This window comes from Capsicum annuum, chromosome 10, assembly GCF_002878395.1.
Source record: "Capsicum annuum cultivar UCD-10X-F1 chromosome 10, UCD10Xv1.1, whole genome shotgun sequence".
Lineage (NCBI taxonomy): Eukaryota > Viridiplantae > Streptophyta > Magnoliopsida > Solanales > Solanaceae > Capsicum > Capsicum annuum.
Genome location: NC_061120.1, coordinates 218,980,715 through 219,003,239, shown reverse-complemented (window position 1 = coordinate 219,003,239; position 22,525 = coordinate 218,980,715). Strand labels below are relative to the sequence as shown.

The window sequence follows — 22,525 nt, the reverse complement described above, 5'->3', positions numbered from 1 at the left end:
TTAATTTAATAACGTTAATTTGATAATGTTAATTTAATATACTACTACTATCCTTAATAACGTTTTATTAAAACTATAATTTTTTTTTATTAATAGTATAGCTTCATCTTTAATTTAATGTTTAAATAAATTATATTTAGATGTATTATATAACTTAAATTCGCCCTCTGCTTTATAATATATATACATACCCGCATGATTTTTTCGTATGAGGGTGACCCACCTAATTAATAAATTTTCAATATTGCTCTTTTTCCGCAATGACAAAAGAAATTAGATGTTATTTTCATCTTTGAGCTGAAAATTATGAAAAAATAATAGTGAAAAGTCATTTAAAGGTCATATTTATGTTGTTTTGAATAGTTAAAGGTCATATTTGTGCACTGTCAAAGTTTAAGGTCAAAGTTATAATTTGGTGTCAAGTTTAGAGTCATATTTATGTATTATCTCAATCTCAATTAATTATGTATCTTTCGTTGGATGCATCAGGAGCTGATTATGTATCTCGATAACCCCAAAATTTTAAAAAATATATCGAGAGCTAATTATGTATCTTTACAAAGAAAAAAAAATATACTCTTTGGATGTATTATATATCTCGACAACCCCAAAACTAGAAAAATGCATCTTCGTTGGATGTATCGGGAGATACTTATGTATCTCGACAGATCCAAAATTGAGATTTTCAGCAATTATGCAAAATATCGAGATTTTTGATAATTAAGGTCCAAACTATAGAGATTTATGTTGTTTGCCCAAATTTTAATACCGAACACTTCGGCGGATACTGAGCCTAATTTCCTCAATTCCAAACCCATCACCTTAGTAGCCCGAATTCAAAGCCCATCATCTCCTTAGTAGCGGGTCAAACAAAAAACGAAGTCCAAATCATAAATCCCTAAAATTCTACCAAACCCTAATTTCTTCTTCTTCCTCCTCCTCCTATTACTATTAATCTCTGCAAAAAGTTGAAATCTTTTCAAAGAAAAATAAACTCATAATTATTGCTTCAGTGTAACAAATCAATAATCGTAGAAATGTCATCCTTCAAAAATGCAATACCAAGACGAGCTCATAAAGAGCGAGCTCAACCGTAAGTAATCTATTAATTACTTTCACACACACACACACACACTCTAATTATATGTGATTTTGAGTTGATTTTTTGGTTAATTTTTTTGTTAATTTAATTAGAAAAGCAAGGAAAATATTTGGGTTACTTGAGAAACACAGAATTATACACACACACACGCACAAAAAATTATATGTGATTTGGCGTTGATTTTTTGTTTAATCACACACACACACACTAATTTTATGTGATTTGGAGTTGATTTTTTGTTTAATTTTTTCGTTAATTTAATTAGACAAGCAAGGGAAAAACTTGGGTTACTTGAGAAACACAGAATTATATACACACACACAAATTAAATGTGATTTGGCGTTGATTTTTTGTTTAATCACACACACACACACACTAATTTTATGTGATTTGGAGTTGATTTTTTTGTTAATTTAACTAGACAAGCAAGGAAAAAATTTGGGTTACTTGAGAAACACAAAGATTATGTGGTACGAGCAAAAGCATTCCACAAAAAGGAGCAAACTTTACAGGTAAAATTTGTTTTTTTTTTTGGGTTCGGCATGGAATTGAAAGGTTTAGGAGTTTGAAGAAAATTTAGATACGGAATTAGTTTAATTTGAAGTGTTTTTATAGGTTGATATGTTACATATTAAGCTTACAGGGGACATGACCGTAGATAAGAAGATTTAGATACGGAATTAGTTGAATTCGAAGTATTGTATAGCTTGATGTATTATATCTTTAGCTTACGGAGGACATGACCATAGATAGGAAGGTTTAAAGATGGAATTAGTTGAATTTGAAGTATTTTATTTGACGGTACTTTTATCTGTGCCCTCAATGATCATTTACATTTTATATGATTAGATATGTGAGTGATATTTGTTATTTGCCTTACAGAAACTCAAGGAAAAAGCAGCATTTCGAAATCCAGATGAGTTCTACTTCAAGATGATTAAAACAAAAACTGTTGATGGAGTGCACAGATTGGAGTAAGAGATGAATATTCATATTTTTTGCTTGAGCTAATTTCTTCGTCAGTCTTGATTGACCTGACTTGTTGGATGCTGTTTCCGTGTTTCCAGGAGCCAAGCAAATAAATACACTCAAGAGGAACTTATGTTAATGAAGACTCAGGATATAGGCTATATTTTACAGAAAGTTCAGAGTGAGAAAAAGGTTTACTGTTGCTTATTGTGGTTCACGTTGTAATTAACTTTTTTTTTCTCTTTCTCTTTGTTGATCCCTAGAATTGAGAAGTTTCTTCTGCTTCCTTCTTGTAAATAACTCTTATTGTATGCAGAAAATTGAGAAACTAACTGCCATGCTGCACTCGCTTGATGATCAGCCATCAAATAGGCGTGTCTACTATGCTGAAGACAGGTTAGAAATACCTCTTGAATTGCACATTCAGCATACAGGATTGAAATGATTTACATTCTTGAGTTAACATGTGTTTGTGCACTCAAATTACAATCATGTTTTGGAACGTCTATTTGAATGTAAGTTGTCTGACAATTCTCGTTCAATATTTAACTATCTTCATGGGTTGAAATATCATTAACTTCAGAAAATAGTTCACTATTACCATACAACTTAAGACTCATTTGGAGCTATCTACTTGATGGTTATTCTTTGGCCTGAGAAATTGCATCCAATATTTAGCTTTCTTTGTGAACTGAAACCTCATCACTTCATCTCGGTTGACTTTTACCACATGACTGAATCAGAAGGACTAATGATTCCCTCCTGTATCGTAGCATTATCTCTAATGGACATCCATGCTTTGTTCGCAAATTATCTGCAAACATCACCTAACTCTAGTTTCATTTGTCCTAATAAATTAGCCTACCAGGCAGCAGTGCCACTTGTAACTGAACCTCTCAGGAGGCTGAATTGATACTAAATCGCTGAAATTAACTTAAGTTAGGGTCTTTGGGGCAAAAAGGCTGAAACATTGGAACGGTGCAAGTATCTCAGTGCAAGCTTGAATTCAGCAGTGGGATTTCAGCCACTCGGGACTTGTTTTTTCAGTACCTTTTCCTTGTTTCCTGTTTTAAGCTTTGTTTGTTTAGTCTCAAATGACAATGATCAAGGCATACCATTTTCTTTTATTATTCTTTTGGTTCTCTCCTCTATATCCCACATATTTGAGAATTGGATGATGTGGTTCTATATAAGGATTCCTAAGAGCTTTATTTAAATCTATTATCATTTTGGACAGCCCGCAAATTAGACTTCGCATATTTTTGTATCACTTCTTTTACTATCCCCACCCAAATACACTTTGAATTTTCTGATTCCGTTAAAAGATCTTTCTTTTATGTTGTAGTTCCATATTCCAATTCCTTATTTTCTGTGTTTTGTTTATTTTCAGGGAGGAAGCAGAAGAGTTGGCGACTAAAGCTTCAGAACGTAGTAATCTGGCTGCTTCTGAGAACTTGCCCAGCAGTATTAGAAGGTAACCACAGCTTTTTCTTATTTATGTTGTACAGAAGATTATATCATGTTTTGTACTTGTATAAGACTTGACCTTTTAGCAATCCTTTTAAAATCTGCAAGCAGTTTCCTTACGAGATATGTCAGTATTATCATTATTATGATGATTCTGACACTGGATCTTAGTTTCTTATAGGAGATAAACTAATCGTGTAGTTTCTTATATGTGGTTCCATGGGTCTTCGTAATTCATTATCATGTTTTGAACTTGTCTAAGATATAACCTTTTAGCAATCTATTTAAAATCCGTCAAGCATTTTCCTTATGAGGTATGTTTTATACTAGTTCTTGTAAGAGAGAAACTAATCATCTAGGCTGTAATTAGAGATATATGGTTCCATGAGTCTCCTTAATTTATTATCATAGGATGATGGCTCGTTGTTTCTCTTTTTCTCAGGTGTAGAAACTTACTAGTTTACTGATGTGGATTCTCAATTATCAAAAACAACCCCAAAAAAAGGAAAAAGAACACATCAATTGTGTTCAAAACTTGCATATCTTTTTATCCAGATAGCTGATAAAATTTTTGAAATGGCTGTGTCCTTGTATACCAAAAACTGGTCTTCTACATTTTATTGAATCACGTTCCATTCCGTTAAACATTGGAGGCATTTGTTTCTTGAAGCTGTGGGTAGTTTCTTCCTTATTTGATCCTTTCCTTCACTCCCAGAAAGGCGGAATGCAATTGGAATAAACAGTATCCACTGTGGTTTACGTGATGTTTAAAGTGTTGTCGTATTGAAACTTGTGCAAATTGTTGTTCAAAATCTGCTATTGCAAATGCGTTCAACACATTATACAGAAGCGTGAGATCCAATTTGTTTATGGGAATTGCATAAATCCTTTATTTTACTTCTGTACGCTAGGTAGCGGCAGATTTGTGCACTTACATAAATGTGTAAACTAATTTTCCTTTGGTTTCAAAGAAAACTTTTTCATTATTGGAATCTTCCATGCAGGAAGACAGCGAGTTCTTACAGAGAGTTGGAAGCAAGAAAGAGCAGGGTGAGAGATTTAGAGAAACTATACATGGATATGGCCATGCAGAAAGAACTGCAGGTACATTTAAGGTTATATCTTTTGAGTATTCGAGGATAGTAAACAGTGATGCTACAATACTTCTTTTTATGTTAAACCAGAAATCTGGAAGGAAACGCAAACTTCGTGAAGAAGAGCTTGTTAACCCAACAGACAAACCTGTCTACAAGTGGAGACAAGAACGCAAACGATGAGAATTTCTATGTCTGTAATACAAGCGCGATGAAGCTCTTATCGCGTTTTGAAGCTCTACAATATTTTGGGTTACTTTTGTGAGGGCAAAGACCTCGTGCATTGTTCTTTTCGTGGAATCAGAAGTAGATGACTGTTTTTATCATAAACCATCTTGTTGAACATACACACCTTTGTAGAATGTCAAGATTATTCACAATTCCAGCTGATGCTTCTTATGAGGCTTTCGACGTGTTGTGTACTGAGCCAAAAAAAACATCTTTTTTATATATATACTCCTGCATAATTTCAAATGTTATCAATGTTATCGGTTTTGGTACGTAGACCAAATAATACAATGCAAGCAGATTTTCTAGATTCGCGGAGATATTAAACTACCATATAAGTTGTGTCATGCTTGGATTTGAGTCTTTTACACCTATTCCAATAATTACATATTCGGTTTGGCCTACGGAATGAATATACAAGCATACATTTCATGCTTGTTTGAGTAGCAACAAAGAGTTCTCCAAATATCATGCTAAAAATAGCTTGATATGCATAGCTCCCTAGCTGCGATTCTGCTATTTGCTAGAATAATCTAGGAAGTACATAGGACGAACATTTCCGATGGTAAGAAAGAGTATGGAGAGTGAATACGATATGTAATACTTTGCTTATGTACAATAACAAAGTACCAAGCATTCTAATTCAAGTAGATTAATATCGATGGATCCTTTATTAGTCATTCATTGAATGATCCATAACTGCAAGTGATGGACAACAACATACCAGTGTATTTTTCCACAAGGAGTGGTCCGGGGTGGGTAAGTGTACGCAGTCCATACCACTACCTCATATGAAGTAGAGAGGTTGTTTCCGATAGACCCCATGAATTTAAATATCAAGAAGTCCACAATCAAATACGAGAATGGCAACTTCCTTCACAATTATATGCATTTGCTTCTAGGAATTGCTGTGTACAAGTGCAAATGTTTGTGAAACTTACTCTTATGTCACTTGAAAGTACAATATATCCCTTCTTAAGAAAGTTAAATTTCAATGATAATACATTTCTATGACTAAAGAGCTCTAACAAAACATCTGAAACTTCTCGCAAGATTAAATATCAATTCAGCGCGAGCAGAAGAATCTCATATTATTTCAGTAGTTTAGCAGCAACATGTTCTGCAATAGCCATACTGGAAGTTAGGCCTGGTGATTCAATCCCAAACAGGTTGACTAAACCAGCTATACCATGAACTTCCTCTCCCTGCAAAACACGCGTTTGAGGGACCGTCAGATTTAGCAGACGGAACTACAACTGAGATAAAACTGATAACTGATAATGTCAGATTTAGCAGACGGAACTACAACTGAGATATAACTGAAAACTGATTCCGACAATGCTTGTCTGATAAGTTTGGAGAAGAGCCCGATGAGAGTACTTTCTATAACGTGGTCACAGGGAAACACCTGAACCGTCAATTTTGTAGCAATTACTGATTAGTTAATCACATGTGATCAGAGTAGTACAATACAGCGATGAAATAGATCTACTACGGAACTTAAGGGACCATTCGGGTTAAAACTCAGAACAAGTTTGATGTGTTACCTGAACAACAAAATCAGTAGGACCCTCTTCTGGACCAGAAAGCTTTGGTCTGATGCCTGCATAACCTGGCTCCAAAGATCCATCCTTCAGACCAGGGTAGTATTTTCTTATCGCTGGGTAGAATTGATTTGCACGGTCTTCACACACAGAGTAATCGAACCTAGAATATCATAAGCACATCATATCTGAGATTAGAACTCTTCTATTCCTATTAGTCTCGTAATGCAAGAAGAGTAACCATTTCCAGCGTTAAGCAAATCTTTGGACTGTTCTGCAATTCCATTTTCCATTTTAAGTAGAAAGAATGTAATGGGCTGAAATACTCGAACGGAGCAGATGCTTTCAAACCTTCCAATATGCAAAAAATTTACATTATCGGTCTAAATATTCATCACCTACAAATTCTTGAAACAGTAAACTTTTTCACTTTCGTCTATCGGAAACAACCTTTCTACTTCTTTAGAGGTAGAGGTATGGACTGCGTACATCTTACCCTCCCCAGACCTCACTATGTGGGAATACACTGGGTTTGTTGTTGTTGTTGTAGTAAACTTTTCACTTTTCACTTGAAACAGTAAGGAATGCTCAAACTTTTGAGCTTCAGTTGGTGCAAACAAAGATGAAACATCAATGCAATAGCTTGACGTCCATCTCCAGAGATAATAACAAGGACATAACAGAACCTCTTATGGTTCAAGATCCAAGATTACTACTGTAGCCCCCCTCAACCATATCGGGATGCTTGAAGGATGAGGCTATCAAGGAACATCTTAAAGAATATTGAAAACTTCCTAAATATTAAACCACCAGGTCTACCCACTGAAAATATACGATCTCAGACAAACTTTAATACACTTCTTATAAATTTGAACTAACAGAAAGAAAGCTGAAACTAAAGAGTTCAACCATGAGACACAAATTTGGGCATTGATGGGAGAATAAAGAATTTTTAAGCGTCTAAAACATAGAAAGAATGTTAACAACTGATATAGAATTTGCTAGTTTAAGAATCATCATTGTCAAATTTATCCACATAAGAATATCTTAGAAGAATGGTATGAGCTGTTATTATGTGTGCTCGATGAGAACTTACATGTTGAGGAAGCTTGGAATATCATCAATTCCTTTAATCCATTCGACATCAGGACCAAACTTGATTTGGCCATTCAAATCCAAGGTAACATGCACTCCAAGGCCACTGACCTCAGGTATAGGATAAATCAAGTGCTTGAAAGGGGATTTAGTGTTTGAAAGTGTGAAGTAGCAACCACGAGCATATTTAGAAGCAGGAATAATGCTGTCGGGTAGACCTTTAATTCGTTTTGCAATGGCTGGAGCACTTAGACCTGCAGAATTAACTACAAGCTTTGGAATAAGAATTAGTTCAGAGTCCAATTCAGTCCTCTCGTTCCAGTTTGCAAGGGCATCGCTCCCAGAAACATGAATTTGAATTTGATTTCCTTCAATACGACCACCAATAACAGCAGTGTTGTAAGAGAAAGTTGTCCCATGACTTTCAGCTTCGCCCTAAACCCATGGTATGGTCATAATCCTGTCAATATTACATCAATGATTCTAAAAGGTACACAAATAATGATAAATCGAGCTCTTCTAAGTAAAGAGAGTTTTATTCGCAAAGTTCTAAAGAATGAGCTCTTTGGATGTTGATTAACAAGCAGTCAATATGACATAAAATGGTGAGAAGCAATACCACCAATGATAGCATCAAGGAATGGCTATCCACTATTCCCGAGGAAGGAGACCATAAAGCTTTAACGCAATGCAATTCAGGCTCCAGTGTAGTAGCTTCATACCCTTCCATCATTCTCAGACCCTCAACCCCATTTTGAATTCCTCGATTCATGAGAGCACTCAACTTTGGAACCTCCGATAATCCAGTAGCAACTATTAACTTGCCTATCTGCTTGTGTGGAATTTCACGATCTTTGCAATATTTGTAGAGCAATTCTTTCCCTCTAACACAGAAAGATGCCTGCGATAAAATTTGAAAGTTAAAGCTCATGCGAGGAGCCTCCTTGCAGTTACTCCTTTATAATTTCAAGAAAAGAGATCTACACGAGTTGGATAAAGAGTTTGCATTGAAGTGAGAAAAGATAAGAATGACTATTGTCACTAGAGCATATGCGCTGATATGCATAGTATTGTAAATCAATGTTTTTAAAATTGAATCCAGGGTGAACTCGAAGTTTAACACTCAAAATGTAGTCATGATAATCAGCACCAGAGTGTGCTTGTACTTGACTTGAAATTCAAAATCACGTAAATGTACTCTAATCAGGCTAAGACAAATAGTTTCTCCATGCTGCATTCGATTGTATTCCCAGGTGTAGATGTAAAGAGGAGGAGAATAACCAGTCCGCTAGAACGCAACTTTCACCACCAAAGCATAAGAGACTTAACTGTATCAAAATTCAAACTTCCCATTTATGCTCATTCAGTAGCTATAGGAGCAAGATTACAGCCAGAGATGAGAAACCCGAATGATTAGCAGAATCAAATTTTAACTTTCAATTCATGCTAAATTGGAAATTTTCCGATTTCTGAAACAAGATTAGAGTAGAGGAATACAAGAAACTGGATTAATTAGCGGTATCAAAATCTAAACTTTCACCTTAACTGGGAATGTCTAGGAAAAAGATTAAAGTAGAAGAAGACGAGAAATTGTCAATTCATTAGCAATATCAAATTCAAAGTCTCTTTCATGGTTAATAGAGGATAGTTCTCGCAAAAGACCAAAACTTGATTGTTCAGCAGTATCAAAATTCAAACTTCCAGTTCATGCTTAATGTGAAATGCTCAAAAACAAGATTATTATACAGTAGAAAATAACACAATAGACTGATTTCTCCCTATATGTTCAAGTCTTGGTGGACAGAGTTAACCCAATGCATGGGAGGTAGCTTGTAGAGAGCGTACACAGACCTCAGTCCTACCTCATGGAGGTAGAGACTGTTTGATACAAGCCGAATTGGCTCCACTCTTTTGAGATCAATGCTTCAAGGATCACACCTAAGGATCCAAGACTTGGTCGTTCTAGGGAAGCAAATACGTGATTGGAGGATAGCTTGGGAAGGAACTACACTTGATGATATCATCCAAAGGAGTGTTGGACAACATCGAGTTTGGAAGATAGCATGGAGTTTATGAGGTCCAACGAAGCAAAGGCAGAGCATATGTGCCACCGTGTGGCTATTTGGGCTTTTGGGCCCATAGTCTTGAGTATTTGGCTCGTAGGTCACTTTCGGGCCCAATTGTAATAAATAACCTAGGCTATAAATAGGTAGTCTTCTCTTTATTTTAGGGTTAGATGATTCTGGTGAATGTACACTTGAGAGTGTTTATTGAAAGCTTGTTGGGAGCTTTATGGACTTGTGAGAAACATTGGTTGTGAGTGATCCATTTCACTCTCGGTCTTCATAAGGGGTAAGGAAGGTCTTCAGGTTTAATATACCTTTAGGTTGTCCTCTTTTTATCATTTGTGTCTATCTATACATCTATCTTTTATCCTTGTTTCATTTCTATTATTTCCTTGTTTTTGTGTTCTCATTTCCGTAGTTTCCTCGTGTATCACTGTTTATGGGGAGGTACTAGGTATCCGGTAAAATTAATCGAGATGCCCGCAAGCAAAGAGAACATACAAAAAACTTGATTGACTACCAGTATAAAAATTCAAACTTCTAATTATGCTTAATTGGAACTTTTATCAGATAAAAGAAACAAGAAACACGACTAATAAGCAGCAGCAACAGCAGATTCAAATTTAAGTGCTTAATTAATGGGGGTATTAATAAAAATAAAATTTAGACTTCTAGTTAGCTTAATTCTGAATCTTTATCAGCTAAAAAAAATAGAAACTCGACTAACAACCAATACCAAAATTTGAATCTCAACCAAATGCTTAATGGGATACGCCTAAAAAACAACAAGATTCACAGTAGAAATTAGAACAAAGAAGACAAGAAGAACCTTGAAAGAACGTGTACCAGTCCCAAAAATTGGGGCAGAATCCACAACCAGAACTTCTCTAACATGATTTACACTAAGCTCTTTAGCCACTGCGATGCCCACTATACCTTCCTCAATCACCAAATAGTCAAAAGTAAGTTCTTCGTACGGTTTATCCTCCACACCACTTTGTGGGATTATACACCACTTTAGGCTGTACCTTTTATTCTCATTTTTCTGTGTAATTGTACATACTCTGAATCATCAATATAAATAGCCTGTCCGCTGTGGATTTTACTCACTGGTGTTACCACGTAATTCATTCTTACGTATCTCTCTCTCCTCACGAACTTTCTCTCTCGTTTCTTCATCCTCTTCGTCGACCTCGTGTGTGTATACGCGAATCGATCCTAACAGTATGTTGTTTTTGTTGTTGTTGTTGTCAAGTTTCTGTTTTGTTAGCTGATAAAGACTCACAATTAAGCGTTGCTGGAAGTGTGAATTTTGTTTTTATGAATAATAGGGTATTCATAAAAATAAAATTCAGACTTCCAATTATCTTAATTGTGAGTCTTTATCAGCTAACAAAACAAAAACTTGACAACAACAACAACAAAAACAACATACTGTTAGGATCAATTCGTGTATACACATACTAGGTGATTGGAGGATAGCTTGGGAAGCAAAAATTCGACAATAACAACATATTCAATATAATCCCACAAAGTGATTTGTGGGGTCCAGGGAGGATAGAGTATACGCAAACCTTAACTCTACCTCATCCTTAGAGATGCTGTTTCCGATAAAGCTCAACCAATAAGCAATATCAAAATTCAATTTATAACCAAAAGCACAACGAGGTATGCCTAGAAAACAACACGATTCATAGTCTAATCCCACAAAGCATTGTCTGCGGCTAAGTTGCTCGAACTCGCCAAAAATGTTGCTACACCCATGTCGGATCCTTCAAAAATACACTATTTTTGGAGGATCCGACACGCACCCATAGACATTTTTGAAGAGTCCAAGCAACAGGTCCGCGGAGGATAAAGTGTACGTAGACTTTAGCTCTACCTCAGAGATGTAGAGATTGTTTCGAATAAATTCGACCAATAAGCAATATCAAAATTCGATTTTTACCCAAATACTAAAATGGGGTATGCCTAAAAAAACAACAAGATTCACGGTAAAAAAAAAAGACAGGAATTCAAGAAAGAACCTTCAGAGACTGAAGAAGAAAAAGTAATTGCTTGAGTTGGTCGAGAAATGGACAAAGAATCAGACAAAAAGTTAAGGCTTAAAAATAAAATATCTCTTTCTATAGTTTTCCATTTACTTCTGAGTATTTAGCAATTAGTCATTTGAGTATTTAGGATCAACTTAGGGACTTATTAGTTATCCAGGCTTAGCCGAACACCCCAAATAACAGGGCCTACACCTTAGAAGACTTTAGGTCCCCCACAACCCCCCTATGCATTTTCACCCTGAGGCTCGCCTTGTGAACACCTATGAAAACCCTAGTCTTAACTACAATATATATTACATTAACAAACCCCTTGATTATGTAATCCTAGTTAAATTAACGTTTGTGTGCTATATACCTTGATGGTTATTCTCTTCAAGAAGACTAACATTACATAAAAAGGACAAAATCAACATCGTCAAGCTCAGTGTAATTTGGCAATGGTGTATACAAATACCTAACCCTTATTTTACGAAGACAAAATAAAGAAATAAAACGGAAAACATACATATAGTTTAACACGAACACATCATTTAGGTGTAGGATCTCAAATCCACGAAGAATAAAATTATTCTCTGGTGTGTATTGTCTTTTTCAGTTTTTTTCCTAACAATCAACCAACACAAAAATTATTATTATCTTCCTACATACAGGGAGAAAATAAAAATCAAAGATACTTACAACAAAAGAAGTTATACTGAGTTTCAAGTACTTTTTGAAGCTTAGTTTCTCTACCTAAATAAGAAGCACGTGTACTTATCAGACGAAACAACTCTCTAGCCCTGGCTTTAGATAAAACATCACGCATTTCAAAATCGATTTCACTCAAATTGTGTCTTAAATTCTCCAGCTCCGTGAGGTCATGCATACCTCGCAAGATTTGCACGGAACTAGAGGATGTAAGGCACCATTTGAGAGAAATTGATTTTAAAATGCGAGATGTTGTATCAGGAGGCAGGGCTGGAGAGTTGCTTCAACTGATAAGTAGACATACTACTTATTTGAGTCGAGAAAGTGAGTTTAAAAAAGCACTTGACACTAAGTATAACTGCTTTTATCAAAGATACTTGAGATTGATTTTTATTTTCTTCCTTACATATAGGAAGATTATAAGAATTGTTATGATAGTTGGTTGTTGAGAAAAAACTGAGAAAAATAATAAACACGAGAATATTATTCTCTCTGGATTTGAAATCTGTGTTAAATGTATGTTTTCCGTTTTCTTTTTTATTTTGTCATTATAAATAAGGGTTCGGTGTGCGTACACACCATTCCTAGAGCTCATCAGAGGGATTACACTAAGCATGTTATTTTATTGACGTTGATTTTACTTTATGTTAGTCTTCTTGAAGGAAATAATTAGCAAGGTATAACATTCAAACATTAATTTAAATAGGATTACATAATCAAGGGGTTGCACCAGGGATCGCGTGAGGACGGTAGGAGGAAATTCGGAACACTTTTCTATTTTGACAGGGTTGCCTCAGGGACCGTCTCTTAGCCCGTTTTTATTTGCGTTGGTTATGGATATTTTGACACAGCGTATTATTTGTTAACAATGTTGTACAAAATGACGAGACCCGAGTAGGAGTTAATGATAAGTTCGAGGTTTGGCGACAGACCCTCGAGCCTAAAAGGGTTTAGGTTGAGCAGGACTAATACGGAGTACTTGAAATGTAAGTTCAGCGATTCGACGCATGAGGTAGACGTGGTAGTGGAGTTGGATTCTTAGGCCGTTCGGAAGAGGGATAGTTTCAAGTATCTTAGGTCTATGATTCAGAGGAATGGAGATATTGACGAGGATGTCATGCACCGTATTGGTGCAGGGTGGTTGAAGTGGAGGCTCGCTTCGGGGGTCTTGTGTGATAAGGTGCCTCATAAGCTTAAAAAGTAAGTTCTACTGTCCGACCAACTAAGTTGTATGGAGCAGAGTGCTGCCAAGTAAGAACTCTCACATCCAAAAGTTGAAGGTGGCGGAGATGAGGATATTGAGATTGAAGTGTGGACTTATCGGGAGAGATAGGGTTAGAAATGAGGTTATTCGAGAGAAGGTGGGAGTGGCTTCGGTGGAAAACAAAATGTGAGAACTGAGGTTGCGATGTTTCGGGCATGTGATGAGGAGGTGTATAGATGCTCCAATACGGAGAGATGCTCCAATACGGAGATTTGAGAGGCTAGCTATGGTGGTTTAGGCGGGATAGAGGTAGGCCGAAGAAATATTGAAGGAAGGTGATTAGGCGTGATATGGAGCGGTACCTTGCTAGCTATTCTGTTCAAGAACACAAATAAAATATAAAAGAAGACAAAATCAATAATAACATGCTCAGTGTAATCTAGCAATGGTGTATACAAATACCTTATCCTTATTTTACAACAACAAACCCATCATTTAGGTGTAGAATTTGAAACGTATAGAGGCACTCAAGATATAGGACTTATCCAATCCCACTATGATTACTCTTTGTTGACTTGGACTATAGATGGAGCCTTGATCATAGACTTAGTATATGTGGATGATTTATTAGTGTCAGAGAGTAGTTTGACTCATTCAAAGAGTAAGGAAAGACCTATAATCCAAATTCAAGACGAAGGACATAGGTGAGCTTAAATAATTTCTTAGCATAGAATTGATAGGACTTGCTGGGAGTAAACCAGTAGGGACACCTCTTGATTTCAATCACAAGCCCACTACTCATGAGTTTGACAAAGTAGTGAGTCCAGAAACAGCCTTACAGAAAGCTACTTGAAGACAAAGGAGTTCACCAGAGAATAGTTGGGAGGCTTCTGTACCTGACAGGGTTGCCTCAGGGACCTTCTCTTAGCCCATTTTTATTTGCTTTGGTTATGGATGTTTTGACGCGACGTATTCAAAGGGAGGTTCCTTGGTGTATATTATTTGTTGACAATGTTGTACAAATTGATGAGACCTGAGTAGGAGTTATTGATAAGTTGGAGGTTTGGCGACAAACCCTCAAGTCTAAAGAGTTTAGGTTGAACAGGACTAAGACGGAGTACTTGTAATATAAGTTCAGCGATTCGACGCATGAGGTTGAAGTGGTAGTGGAGTTGGATTCTTAGGCCGTTCGAAAGAGGGATAGTTTCAAGTATCTTAGGTCTATACTTCAGAGGAATGGAGAGATTGACGAGGATGTCCGTATTGGTGCAGGGTGGTTGGAGTGGAGGCTAGCTTCGGGGGTCTTGTGTGATAAGGTGCCTCCTAAGCTTAAAGTAAGTTCTACAGTCGGACTGGCTATGTTGTATGGAGCGGGAGTGCTGCCTCTCACATCCAAAAGTTGAAGGTAGCGGAGATGAGGATATTGAGATAGAAATGTGGACTTACCTAGAGAGATAGGGTTAGAAATGAGGTTATTCGAGAGAAGGTGAGAGTGACTTCGGTGGAAAACAAGATGTGAGAAGTGAGGTTGCGACAATTCGGGCATGTGATGAGGAGGTACATAGATGCTCCAATACGGAGATGTGAGAGGCTGGCTATGGATGATTTTAGTCGGGATAGAGTAGTCCGAAGAAATATTGGACGGAGGAAATTAGGCATGACATGGAGCGGTACCTTGCTAGTTATTATCTTCAAGAAGACAAACATAAAATATAAAAGAAGACAAAATCAACAATAACATAATCAGTATAATCTAACAATGGTGTATACAAATACCTTGCCTTTATTTTATGAAGAAAAAATAAATAAATAAATAAATAAATAAATAAAATGGAAAACATACATATATTTGAACACGAACACATCATTTAGGTGTAGAATTTGAAACTTCTAGAGGCACTCAATGATATAGGATTTATCCAGTCCCACTATGATAATCTTTGTTTACTCAGACTATAGATGGAGCCTTGGTCATAGTCTTAGTATATGGGGATGACTTACTAGTGACAGGTAGCAGCTTGATTCATACTCAAAGAGTAAGGAAAGACGTATAATCCAAATTCAAGACGAAGGACATAGGTGAGCTTAAATAATTTCTTGGCATAGAATTGATAGGACTTGCTGGTAGTAAACCAGTAGGGACACCTCCTGAGTTCAATCACAAGCACACTTCTCATGAGTTTGACAAAGTAGTGAGGCCAGAAACAGCGATTTACGGAAAGCTACTTGAAGACAAAGGAGTTTACCAGAGAATAGTTGGGAGGCGTCTGTACCTGAACATGACCAGGACAAATATTTCTTTTGTGGTTCAAGTCCTAAGCCAGCATATGCATGCTCCTAGACAGACTCGAGCAGATGCAACACTAAGAGTAGTCAGATACATAAAGGGGACTCGAGGTCTTGGTCTTTTCATGCCTGCTGATGTTAATCTGAAACTAACAGCCTATTGTGATCCAAACTAGGGCTCATTGTTGAGAGAAGGAAGTTAATTACTGGATATGTAGTCAAGCTTGGTGAAGCCATAGTGCCATGGAAATCTAAGAAACCAGAAGTTCTACTGAGGCTGAGTTCAGGAGCATGCCAACAACTGCGGCTGAGAACACTTGGCTAGCTGGTGTATTTAAGGAACTGGGCGTTGTGATTAAATAGAAGCTCATTCAGACACAACATATTGGCACAAAAGAACTGATGGCAGATCTGGTCTACGAGATCGTGCAGACTCAACAATACTATTTGGTTGGCAATCTAGAGATGAGAAAACTGATTTCATCCATTAGCTTGAGGGTGAGTGTAGAAGAATGTGGGGCCAGATAACAATGTAATTAGGTAGTTAATGAGGATTAGTTAGAATAGATTAGTTAGTTAGATATTTTGGTGAATAGGTCAGTTAGCTGTCTATATGTAGACTAGGCAGTTTACGTTTCTACTAGTACTGTTTTATTCAGTTTTACAAGAAAGAGAGCTTTTCCTTTTCTTCTTCTTTCTTCTTCCTCAGAGATGGAGAGACTGTTTCTGATAAACTCGACCAATAAGCAACATCAAAATTTGATTTCTTCTTCCTCGGAGATGTAATTTAAATAGGATTACATAATCAAGGGGTTTGGTAATGTAATATATATTATAGTTGAGGATTACAAAAAGAAAATCCCATATTAGAATTTCCATAACTGCTTTCTCTGCTATGACTGAACCAAGATCCTATTTTGAGGCCAGTAAAACTCTATATGGGTGGCTGCTAGTGAAGGCTGAACTATCAGCCTTGAAAGAAAAAAATCACACTAGGTCTATTGTAGACTTGCCTCCTGGAAAGGTTCGTTCAGGATCAAGTATCAGGCTTCTGATGCAAGGGAAAGGTATAAGGCTAGGCTTGTTGTCAAAGGCTACTCTCAATAGGAAGGGTTTGACTTCACCGAGACTTTTTCTCTCCCTTGAAAAAATGGTTATTGTTAGGGCAGTTATAGCATTAGCTGCTGCTTCTGCTTGGTATATGTTCCAAATGAATGTTTACAATGAATTCTTACAGGGTGATCTTCTTGAAGATGTCTACATGCATGTGCTTGAGAGGTTTTCAAGCCGGAAGAGTCTCAGGGTGTGTGCAAGCTACACAAATCTCTGTATGGCTTAAAACAAGCACCTAGGCAGTGGAATTTGAAACTTATAGAGGCACTCAATGATACAGGATTTATCCAGTCCCACTACGATCACTCTGTGTTTATTCAGACTATAGATGGAGCCTTGGTCATAGTCTTAGTACATGGGGATGACTTGCTAGTGACAGGTAGCAGCTTGACTCATATTCAAAGAGTAAGGAAAGACCTATAATCCAAATTCAAGATGAAGGACATAGGTGAGCTTAAATAATTTCTTGGCATAGAATTGATAGGACTTGCTGGGAGTAAACCAGTAGGGACACCTCTTGATTCAATCATAAGCTCACTTCTCATGAGTTGGACAAAGTGGTGAGGCCAGAAACAGTCACTTACGGAAAGCTACTTGAAGACAAAGGAGTTCACTAGTGAATAGTTGGGAGGCTTCTGTACCTGACCATTACCAGGAAAAATCTTTCCTTTGTGGTTTAAGTCCTAAGCCAACATATGCATGCTCCTAGATAGACTCAAACAGATGCCACACTAAGAGTAGTCAGATACATAAAGGGGACTCAAGGTCTTGGTCTTTTCATGTCTGCGGATGTAAATCTGAAACTAATAGCCTATTGTGATCCAGACTAGGGCTCATTGTTGAGACAAGGAAATTAGTTACTGGATATGTAGTCTAGCCTGGTGACGCCATAGTGCCATGGAAATCTAAGAAACCAGAAGTTCTGCTGAGGCTGAGTTCAGGAGCATCCAAACAACTGTGGCTACTTGGCTAGCTGGTGTAATTAAGGAACTGGGAGTTGTGATAGAGAAACCAGTGATTCACAAGAAGCTCATTCAGACACAACATATTGGCACAAAAGAACTGATGGCAGATCTAGACTAAGAGTTTCGTGCAGACCTCAACAATACTGTTTGCGTGGCGATCTAGACATGAGAAAACTGGTTTCATCCATTAGCTTGAGGGTGAGTGTAGAAGAATATAGGGCCAGATGTTGTGTAAATTAATCTATTTAATGATGTAATTAGGTAGTTAATGAGGATTAGTTAGAATAGACTAGGCAGTTTACGTTTCTACTTCTACTGTTCTATTCAGTTTCACACGAAAGAGAGTTTTTCCTCTTCTTTTTCTTTCTTCTTCAAGATTTATATGGCTGAACTCTTTAACAAAATTCAAATTTTAGGCAAATGCTTAATGGGGTACTCATAAAATAAAATTCAGACTTCCAGTTAGCTTAATTGGGAATCTTTATCAGCTAAAAGAAACAAGAAACTCGACTAATAAGCACTATGCATTATCAAAATTCAGACTTTATAGTTAAACGCTTAATAAGGTATTAATAAAAACTAAATTCAGACTTCCAGTTAGCTTAATTACAGCTAAAGAAGACACAAATTAGACCAACAACAACAACATCATATACATTATAGTCCCACAAGTGGAGTCTGGGCTGGGTGGAGTACACGCAGACCTTACCTCAACCTTGTCAGGTAGAAAGGCCGTTTCCAAAAAATCCTTGGCTCAAAGAAAGCAAAAACACAACTTTTAAGAAAACATAAGCAGTGTCATAACAGTAGGAAAGTAGAGGCATATGAGACAACTAGTAATAGATAAAATAACAAAAACGCAAAATACTAATGGGGTATTCATAAAACAAAACTCGCACTTGCAGTTATCTTAATTGAGAATCTTTATCAGCCAAAGAAACAAAAATTCGACGACAACAACATATTCAATATAATTTCACAAAGTGACTTGTGGGGTCCAGGTAGGACAGAGTGTTGTTTCAGGTTGTTTTTGATAAACTCAACCAATAAACAGTATCAAAATTCAATTTATAACCTAAAGCTTAAAGAGGTTTGCCTAGAAAACAACACGATTCACAGTATAATCCCACAAAGCATTGTCCGAGGAGGATAGAGTGTACACAGACTTTAGCTCTACCTCAGAGATGGAGAGACTGTTTTGGATAAACTCGACCAATAAGCAATGTCAAAATTCGATTTTTACCCAAATACTAAAATGGGGTATGCCCTAAAAAACAACAAGATTCACAGTTAAAAAAAAAAAAGGACAAGAATTCAAGAAAGAACCTTGAGAGAATGAAGAAGGATGAAAAAGTAACTGCTTGAGTTGGTCGAAAAATGGACAAAGAATCAGACAAAAAGTTAGGGCTTAAAAATAAAAATTGTATTTCTTCAATTTTTCTTTTACTTATAAATATTTAACAATTAGTCATTTGAGTATTTAGGCTCAAATGAGGACTTATTAGTCATTCAGGCGTAGGCGAACACCCAAATAGCAGGGCTTACACCCTAGAAGCCTTTCGGTCCCTCACAATGCCCCTGTGCATTTTTACTGCACTTTGCCCTGAGGCTCGCCTAGTGAATACCTCTGAAAACACTAGTCTTAACTACACTATATATTACATTAACAAACCCCTTGATTTTGTAATCCTATTTAAATTAACGTTTGTATGCTATACCTTGCTAGTTATTCTCTTCAAGAAGACTAACATAAAATAAAAAAGAAGATAAAATCAACATCGTCAACAATAACATGCTCAGTGCAATCTGGCAATGGTGTATACAAATACCTTACCCAAATTTTACAAAGACAAAATAAATAAAGAAAATGGAAAACATACAGCTTAACACGAACACATCATTTAGATGTAGGATCTCAAATCCAGGGAGAATAAAATTATTCTCTTGTGTGTATTATCGTTTTCAATTTTTTTACTAACAATCAGCCATCACAACAATTCTTATAATCTTCCTACAAATAGGGAGAAAATAAAAATCAAAGGTACCTACAATAAAAGAAGTTATACTGAGTTCCAAGTAATTTTTGAAGTTTAGTTTCTCTACCTAAATAAGTAGCACGTCTAGTTGTCAGATGAAACAACTCTCCAGCGCTGCCTCTTGATAAAACATCTCGTCTTTAAAAATCAATTTCTCTCAAACGGTGCCTCACATTCTCTAGCTCCGTGCATATCTCGTAAGATTTGCACAGAGTTAGAAGAAGTGATGCACCATTTGAGAAAAATAGATTTTAAAATGTGAGATGTTGTATCAGGAAGCAAAGCTGCAGATTTGCTTCAACTAATAAGTAGTGCTACTTATTTGAGTCGAGAAAGTGAGCTTGAGACCAAGTTTAACCTCTTTTATCGTAGTTTTTTTCCTTATATGTAGGAAGATTATAAGAATTGTTATGATAATTGTTGTTGGGAAAAACTGAAAAAAAAAATAATAAACATAAGAGAATAATTTTATTCTCTCTGGATTTGAAATCTTTGTTCAAGTATATGTATGTTTTCCGTTTTATTTTTTATTTTGCCTTTATAAAGTAAGGGTTTTATCTGCGTACACACCATTCCTAGATCTCATTGATGGGATTACACTAAGCATGTTATTTTGTTGAAGTTGATTTTATCTTTCTTTTTTACTTTATGTTAGTCTTCTTATGGTTGCACTAGGAATCATGTGAGGACGGTAGGAGGAGATTCGGAGCACTTTCCTGTTTTGACAGGGTTGCACCGGGAATCGTCTCTTAGCCTATTTTTATTTGCCTTGGTGATGGATGTTTTGACGTCATGTGTTGTACAAATTAACGAGATCCGGGGAGGAGTTAATGATAAGTTGGAGGTTTGGAGACAGACCCTAAGGGGTTTAGGTTGAGCAGACTACGACTGAGAACTTGAAATGTAAGTTCAGTGATTCGACGCATGAGGCTGACGTGGTAATGGAGCTGGATTCTCAGGTCATTCGGAAGAGAGATACGTTCAAGTATCTTGAGTCTATGATTCAAGGGAATGGAGAGATTGATGGGGATGTCATACACCGTATTGGTGCAGGGTGGTTGAAGTGGAGGCTCGCTTAGGGTATCTTGTGTGATAAGAAGGTACCTCTTAAGCTAAAAACTAAGTTATACAGTCCGATCGGCTATGCTGTATGGAGCGAAGTATTGGCCAGTTAAGAACTTCCACATTAAAAGTTGAAGGTGGCGGATATGAAGATGTTGAGATGGATGTGTGGACTTACCAAGAGAGAGATATTTAAAAAAGGTAGGAGTGGCTTTGATGGACGACAAGATATGGGAAGTGAGGTTGCGATGGTTCGGGCATGTGATGAGAAGGTGCACGGATGCTCCAATACGGAAGTGTGAAAGGCTAGCTATGGATGATTTTAGGCGGGGTAAAGGTAATCCGAAGAAATATTGGAGGGATGTGATTAGGCATGACATAGAGCAATTACAGTGGATAAAGCTCCCGCTATGCACAAGGCTCGGAGAAGGACGGAACCACAAGCTCCGCAACCTCATCCTACATTTCTGCAAGAGGTTGTTTCCACAGCTTTTACACGTGGCAGCAACATTACCGACTAATCGATCAATAAGCAATATCAAGACTCGATATTTAACTAAACACTAAAATAGGGTATGCCTAGAAATTAAATTCAAACTTTCAGTAAGCTTAATTGGGAATCTTTATCAGCTACAAAGAAAGACACTCGACCAATAAAACAGCTCACCCGGTGCACTAAATGCACAAGGTTTGGAGAAGGACCGAACCAGAAGCTACACAGCCGCATCCTATATTTCTGCAAGAGGCTGTTTCCACGGCTTTTACACGTGGCAGCAACATTACCAATTAATCGACCAATAAGCAGTATCAAGATTTGATTTTTAACTAACACTAAAATTGGGTATGCCTAAAAATAAAATCCAAACTTCAAGTAAGATTAATTTGATATCTTTATCACCTACAAAGAAAGGCACTCAGATCAATAAAACGGCCAGCCCGGAGCACTAAAGCTTCCCCTATGCACGGGTCCAAAGATAACGAAGAAGGAAGAAGAAGTACCTGCCTGAGTTGGTCGAGAAATGCATAGAGAATGAGACAAAAAGTTAAGGATTAAAAATAAAAATTGTTTTTCTTTTACTTCTTAATATTTAACAATTAGTCATTTGAGTATTTAGGCTCAAATGAGGACTTATTAGTCATTCAGGCTTAGGAGAACACCCCAAATAGTAGGGCTTACACATTAGAAGACTTTCGGTCCCCCACAATGCCCCTGTGCATGTTTACTGCACTTTGCCCTGAGGCTCGCCTAGTGAATACCTCTGAAAACACTGGTCTTAACTACAATATATATTACATTAACAAACCCCTTGATTTTGTAATCCTATTTAAATTAACGTTTGTATGTTATACCTTGCTAGTTATTCTCTTCAAGAAGACTAACATAAAATATAAAAGAAGACAAAATCAACATCGTCAACAATAACATGCTCAGTGCAATCTAACAATGGTGTATACAAATACCTTACCCTTATTTTACAAAGACAAAATAAATAAAGAAAACGGTAAACATACTTATAGTTTAACACGAACACATCATTTAGATGTTGGATCTC

At 36.7% G+C, this 22,525-nt stretch overlaps 2 protein-coding genes across 4 annotated transcripts in view; one reads left to right on the top strand and one right to left on the bottom strand.

The window, feature by feature from the left end:
- The first annotated feature begins 842 nt into the window (after positions 1–842).
- On the top strand, positions 843–5,043 carry LOC107843898 (probable U3 small nucleolar RNA-associated protein 11). Its single transcript, XM_016688312.2, has 8 exons — positions 843–1,093; positions 1,524–1,614; positions 1,985–2,076; positions 2,170–2,263; positions 2,388–2,467; positions 3,462–3,545; positions 4,543–4,642; positions 4,723–5,043. The coding sequence occupies exons 1-8, from the start codon at positions 1,038–1,040 to the stop codon at positions 4,813–4,815; spliced, it is 690 nt and encodes a 229-aa protein (XP_016543798.1). The 5' UTR covers positions 843–1,037; the 3' UTR covers positions 4,816–5,043.
- A 673-nt stretch (positions 5,044–5,716) lies between these two features.
- The window catches only part of LOC107844695 (L-2-hydroxyglutarate dehydrogenase, mitochondrial), a 24,041-nt gene continuing 7,232 nt past the window's right edge, over positions 5,717–22,525 (bottom strand). For 2 of the 3 annotated variants that reach the window (XM_047397435.1, XM_047397437.1), the window contains 4 exons: positions 8,119–8,400; positions 7,501–7,934; positions 6,408–6,567; positions 6,073–6,268 (listed from right to left, as the gene is read on the bottom strand). In XM_047397435.1, coding sequence (XP_047253391.1) covers positions 6,098–6,268; positions 6,408–6,567; positions 7,501–7,934; positions 8,119–8,400 — 1,047 coding nt within the window. In that variant the 3' untranslated portion in view covers positions 6,073–6,097. The other variant, XM_047397436.1, reaches the window with a different exon arrangement.

Excerpts from the sequence above, each read along its gene's own strand:
- LOC107843898 (XM_016688312.2), top strand. The coding sequence starts at position 1,038 with ATGTCATCCTTCAAAAATGCAATACCAAGACGAGCTCATAAAGAGCGA. Across the intron at positions 2,077-2,169 it reads GATGGAGTGCACAGATTGGA|GAGCCAAGCAAATAAATACA; the intron begins GTAAGAGATGAA and ends CCGTGTTTCCAG. Across the intron at positions 2,264-2,387 it reads AAGTTCAGAGTGAGAAAAAG|AAAATTGAGAAACTAACTGC; the intron begins GTTTACTGTTGC and ends TATTGTATGCAG.